This window comes from Carassius carassius, chromosome 39 (genome assembly GCF_963082965.1).
Source record: "Carassius carassius chromosome 39, fCarCar2.1, whole genome shotgun sequence".
NCBI classification, from domain to species: Eukaryota; Metazoa; Chordata; class Actinopteri; order Cypriniformes; family Cyprinidae; genus Carassius; species Carassius carassius.
The window spans coordinates 28151579-28158375 of NC_081793.1; the positions used below are offsets into that span (position 1 = coordinate 28151579).

General features: G+C 35.6%; 1 protein-coding gene across 1 annotated transcript in view; it reads left to right on the top strand.

The window, feature by feature from the left end:
- The window catches only part of LOC132121723 (vinculin-like), a 32193-nt gene that overhangs the window by 9910 nt on the left and 15486 nt on the right, over positions 1-6797 (top strand). Inside the window, exons 2-6 of the mRNA XM_059531448.1 lie at positions 1524-1594; positions 3915-4065; positions 4159-4267; positions 5441-5563; positions 5886-6046. Coding sequence (XP_059387431.1) covers positions 1524-1594; positions 3915-4065; positions 4159-4267; positions 5441-5563; positions 5886-6046 — 615 coding nt within the window. The remainder of the gene's footprint in view (positions 1-1523; positions 1595-3914; positions 4066-4158; positions 4268-5440; positions 5564-5885; positions 6047-6797) is intronic.

Sequence of the window (6797 nt, forward strand, 5' to 3'; positions counted from 1 at the left end):
ATGCGACTTATAGTCCAGTGCGACTTATGTTTTTTTCCTCATCTTGATGTAGTTTTGGACTGATGCGACTTATACTCAGGTGCGACTTATAGTCCGAAAAATACGGTAATTTGTTTTTAATGAACATCAAGTATTTTAATTATGTTGTTCATTGTAATCAATTAAAACAAACACAATTTAGTAATTAATTGATTTGTAACTTTTTGTTAATTATTTTCAATTTATTTTAATTATTTAACTTAATCATCCTAATTCACTTAATAATCTCTGTCTGTATTATAAAAAAACATTATTGAATTTATGCAATAAATCTCTTTTTGTTTTCCACAGAAGAGATAGTCATACAGATTTTAAACTACTTGAGGTGGAGTGATTTTTCATCTTTAGGTGTACTATCCTGTCGGATTTGTGACTGAACCTGTTCTTACCTGTCTGATCTTTTGCTTGAAGAACACAGCTCTTTCACCAGGAAACGCAGACAGAGAGAGGAATGTTCTCTGATCCGATTCGTCTGAACATGCAGCCTGCGATTGAGCGGTTACTTCTGCTCAGAGTTAGGGTTAATGATTTGAATAAGGCTCTTTAAGTATCTTCATCTGAGCTACAGATGCAAATGATTTTCTGATTGTGTAGCGAGTTAAATTTGGAAAAGGGACCTGAGCTGTTTAGAGAATAACACCAAGATGTGAAACAGGACTTGTTTCATTGGTTTCTAGTAGATTGTAATACACAGACTCCAGTTCTGCAGGTATATGTTGAAAATGACAGATTAGGTTTAGTTGCATCATGTTAAAATAACATCAGTGTGAGCTCATTTTGGGAGAAAACGGTTAAACATGGTCTGGAGTGTTCTAAGCGAGACCAAATTGGAGACGAACCAAACATGAAGTCATCTGGATGACAACAGACCTGCTCACTGTGTGTGTGTGTGTGTGTGTGTGTGTGTGTGTGTGTGTGTGTGTGTGTGTGTGTGTGTGTGTGTGTGTGTGTGTGTGTGTGTGTGTGTGTGTGTGTGTGTGTGTGTGTGTGTGTGTGTGAAACACAAGTGGAAATGTTGAAATGAAGCAGTCTTTATGGTCACATCAAACTAAGGAACGGAGAACTGTTCTTTTGTACTTTCAGTCTGAGAGACGTAAATCAGTTTAATTATTAACATGTTGCTTAAGAGACAGTTTTGTTGTAATGTACATTTTATTAGAAGATCATTGCAAATATGTGCATTGTGGACAATATAAATAAATGGATGTAGCACAGAGGTTTACACACATTTGTAAAAAATGTGTTTTTGGAATCTGAGCTGAATCGAATACATTTTGAACTGCTTTTTTTAAGTGAATCAAACTTAGTTGATTATTTATGATGAAAAAATGTTCTAGCTATTATGCAATAGATCTCCTTTTGTGCTGCGTGGAAGAAATAAATCACATATTCAGGAAATTAAACTTCGCAAGCTCTCGCGTGTTTCTGTTTTTAATGGTTATTAGGTGTATTTATTGTGTGTTTGGTGTGTGTGTTTAACGCAGGTGGGCAAAGAGACGGTTCAGACCACCGAGGATGCCATCATGAGAAGAGACATGCCGCCTGCCTTTATAAAGTAAGACATACACACACACACACACACACACACACACACACACACACACTCTGTTGAAGTTAAAGGTCATGGACAACATGTTAAGTGTGTGTGGTGCTCTGTTTTGTCTGCATCAGCCTTTTGTTTTAAATGAAAATCTATATGCAACAGCAGCGCTTGCATAAACTCTGGCCTCCTCTTCTTTCATCTTGTTTTGTATTTAATCCCATGGCTTTGATTTGAATGGAATGCATGAACTTATAAAATGCATATCTTGAATGCAATGTTTTGCATCCGCTTTGGATAAATGCATCTGCCAAATGCACACATGTAAATGTAACTATGGTGTGTGAATGAGTGTGCATGTGGTGTTTGTTGAGAGAGGAAGTGCTCTAATGCAGGTGTGTTGACTAATAAATCAGGTGCAGACATGCTGGAGCAAACACAACTACACTCGAGCTCTTCAACACCGTCTCAGAACGCACACAGAGCCTCCGCATTACTCCTCACTTACGGGAAATAGCTTTATAGGTCATTCCGAATTATTGGTGTTGTCCAGTTATGGTTTGTTTACACTGTAATTGATTTGCATCCACATACCAACCAGAGTTGTTAATTTTAAATGAGACTTGCAACAATGTATCAAAGGACTGCTCATTTGCTTAAAAATTGTGCTTAACTTAAAGGGACAGTTCACCCATGTGGTTCCAAACCTTTATGACACACACGCACACACACACAAAGACATTTAAAAATATATTACTCCGTTAAATCATTCAGAGATATAATGAATTAGTGATTCAACTAAATGAGATGCCTGCCAGTGTGAACGTCCATTAGGACGCAGTACAGCAGCTGGGAAATCTCCAGCGATTTACCCAAACATCTGTGTATCTCAGTGCCGCTGAGGGAATAACTAAATAAAACAAAGCAGAAAATAGCTGAAAAAGTCCTGAACCCTGATGCTGCTCATCTGGAAGCCCACAGACATGCTGTTTTTGTGGCTGCTTACTCAGACGTTTTGTCTCTCTTGTGGTTGTGTTGTCATCACACCTGATATGTTTACAATAATGATATGTCACACAAGTCTGAAAGCCATTAGCTCGTCGCAGGCGCTCGTGCGCAGCTTCATGGATCCTGAAGCTGCTTTGAGTCATGCATGAACTCATTCTGCTGTACTCAGATCTCTGAGTCTCTGGAAACACAGACACACATAATGGACCGCCTGCATTTCCCTCTAAATATAGTTTGTGTTCCTGTGTGGCCTGCTGCAGTAATGCTGATTAAAATACTTATGCTTTACTGTTAGCCTACACACACACACCCACTGTTGTGACCTTGCTATCCTGTCACACACACACACACACACACACACAGATGTGGTTTGTCCTGCCACAGAGAAATATGACACCAGTCTCTATTCTGCAACTACAACAAAACCCTCCTGACGACAGTCAGACACAGATGAATAGGACATGAGTGTGTGTGTGTGTGTGTGTGTGTGTGTGTGTGTCGTGGGAATCAGGGCTCCATAAGTCACTCCTGTGTGATTTAGAGTTGCTGACTGAGAATAAAAAGCATGCATGTCGGACCGGCTGTATTTGGGGAGTGACTCAAACTGTGAAAAATAAATACGATAAAGATTCAGAACTTGTAGCGCATGTGATCTACGTGCTCTGAAATTTCAACATTTGCTGATGTTTTGCATCCTGTTTTTATGTTTGCAAATGTAAACATTAGGTTTTCTGTGAAGTTCTGCTTTGTTGTCTTTCCTATTTCCTCTGATCTGTCACTGAGATAATGTTATCTTCATTTCGGTAAAGAAAAAAAACTAATAAAAAAAAGTAAAAAGAAAAGTAAATAACATTTAAAATATTTACATTAAAATTTTAAAATATTTCTAGGAAATGTACTTCATAAATACACTATTGTTAACAAGTTTAGTAATATTTTTAGAAATAAATTAATACTTTTATTTAACAGGGATGCATTAAATTGCTCAAAAGTGTCAGTAAAACACATTAACAATGCTACAAACGATTTCCATTTCTAATAAATGCTGTTCTTTTAAACTTTCCGTTCATCAAACGATTCATAAAAAAATATATAGATTTTCCACAAAAATATTGGAGTAATGAAGCTGAAAATCCAACTTTGATCACAGAAATAAATGACTATTTAATATTTATTCACATAGAAAACAGTTATTTGTTATTGGAATAATATTTTACATTATTCCTGTGTTTGTAAGATACTGCATGTTTACGGTGTCTCTAGACGGTCAGATGAATGTGTAATCACCGTAACGAAGGCTGTCTCTGTTCGCTCTGGTTCTCTGTAGGGTTGAGACGGCGTGCACTAAACTGGTTCAGGCGGCTCAGATGCTGAAGGCCGACCCGTATTCAGTCCAAGCCAGAGATTATCTGATCGACGGGTCCCGCGGGATCCTGTCAGGAACCTCCGACCTGCTTCTGACCTTCGACGAGGCCGAGGTGCGATGCTTTTAAAACCCTTTAATGGGTTCATTCCTTTGACTCTGAGCTTGTGCATGGTACTGAACACAAGGCACTTCTTCCTGATCTCAGGTTCGTAAGATCATCCGTGTGTGTAAAGGGATTCTGGAGTATCTGACCGTGGCTGAGGTGGTGGAGTCCATGGAGGACCTGATCACTTACACCAAGAACCTGGGACCAGGTATTTCATGTTAAAGTGTGTGGAGCAGGATCTGGAGCTGGGGGCGGGGGCATAATGCATGTTGTTTTTTTTGTTGTTGTTGATTTCGATTTTATTTTTATTTGTTTTTATTTCCTTTCTAGAATAACTTTTATATTATGTATGTAATTGTATTCGTTTCTGATTTGTTTTGCTTGTTGTGAAGTGCATTAAAGCTGTAAACTTTCCAGATTGTTGCATTTCAATTTTTAGTAGAGTAAAAAAATTCTAACAATAGCTATAATTCTTTATATTTACAATGTTTATATTTACAATGTTATATTTATATATATATATATATATTTATTTATTTATTTATTTATTTATTTATTTATTTATATATATATATATATATATATATATATATATATATATATATATATATATTTACAATGTTATATAGTAACCAATTATTTATTATTAAATTATGTAAATATTTATAGGAAATAAAAATACGTTGCTGTTGAAATGTTTAGTACCGTTAATTTATAATTTTTTTTAATTAATGCTTTTATTCAGCAAACGATGCAATACATTTTTAAACATTTAAAATGTTGAAAAAGATTTGCATTTCAGATAAATTCTGTTCTTTTGAACTTTCAAATGATCAAATAATCATGAGTTCGTGGTTAATGCTTTGTGTTGCATCTGATTTTGTTATTTATTCATTTAGTTTTGCTCGTTCGGGCTTTGTGAAATGCACTGTAGTTATACTTTCCAGATTGCTGTATTTTTCCTTTTATTATAGAAAAAATACAATTATTATTTTTGTATTATAAAAATAATTATTTTGTATTATTTTTAATATTGATATTAAATCGAGGACAGGAAAGGCATTTATAATGTTACAAAATATTTTTAATTTCAAATAAATGCTGTTCTTTTGAACTTTCTATTTATCAAATAAACCCTGAGTTATACCCTCATGCTCGGTCATCATGTTGCATCTGATTTTTATTTTATTTTTTGTGCGTGCTCTGCTTCTGTAATTATCCAAGTATGCTGTTTTTTTTTATTTAATCTCTCTTTCTGTTTCTGATTTGTCTTCTGTTTACATACAATCTTTATGAAGTGATCTTGAGTGCTGATATTGGTTCGTATGCTACTTCTAGACTGAACTAGTCGATCAGTAAAAGGCTGTGTTTGTGTTCACAGGCATGACGAAGATGGCCAAGATGATTGACGAGCGTCAGCAGGAATTAACTCATCAGGAGCACAGAGTCATGCTGGTCAACTCCATGAACACCGTCAAAGAGCTGCTGCCCGTCCTCATCTCAGGTCTGAGCGACCTCTGACCTCGCAGATCTAGAGAAACACAGCTAGGATGCATTCAGTTGATCAGAACAGACTATTCCAATACAGATTCTCTGTTTATCTGTGAATCCAGAAATATTGAATAAAGCATATTATTCTGATTTCTGAAGATCATGTGACACTGAAGACTGGAGGAATGATGCTGAAAATACAGCGGAGCATCACAGAAATAAATTACACTCTAACACAGATTCACACAGAGAACAGATGTTTTAAATTATAATAATATTTCACAATTTTTACAGTTTTTTTGGTGAGCAGAAATGTCTGTTGGTGTCTCACGCAGGCATCAAGATCTTCGTGACGACCCGGACGTCTCAGGGGAAAGGTGTGGAGGAGGCCCTGAAGAACAGGAACTTCACCGTGGAGAAGATGAGCGCAGAAATCAATGAAATCATCCGCGTGCTGCAGCTCACATCCTGGGACGAGGACGCCTGGGCCAGTAAGGTGTGTGAGAGGGCAAAGGTCACGGGGTCTTCATAAACCTGCCTCACAAACACACACAGCGCAGTTTACTGTCCGCTCTCACGCGTGCACGGATTACATTATACATCACAGTTGCATGCATATGCAATCTAGCGTTCGTTTGAGCATGAAAAATATATTAGAAAAGTATTTTTAAGTCTAGATTTGAAGGGTGAAGCGTGGAATATGAACTACTCTGTTTGGTGTTTACAAATACAGGTGTGTGTGTGTGTGTGTGTGTGTGTGTGTGTGTGTGTGTGTGTGTGTGTTGAGCTGGCTTCAGGTTCTCTGGCTGGATTTTGCAGTAGATTTGAAGTTAATCTTAAATTTTGGGCTGAAACAGCATGTGCAAACAATAACAAGTCAATAAAAAATAACAATTTAAAAAAAAAAATTAATTAGACAGTTTTTTTTTATTATAGTCAATTATGATTGTTATATAATCTCTTTACAGTAATGTAAATTTATTTAATTTAAAATAAAGTGTTTTTTTTGCATTACACAAAATGCAGGGAAATACAGTTTAAATGTGAATATAATAATTGTATTTTATATAAATATAAAAAATATAAATAATAAGATTTTATGCAATGTAACAATTATTACAATGACAATTAAGCATATTTTCTTCAAATTTTTAGTTATGTTATGTAGGTGGAAAAAATATTAGAAGAGATTATTTTATTATAGTGTATTATAATTTTTATATAATAGCTTTACAGTAATGCAAGGT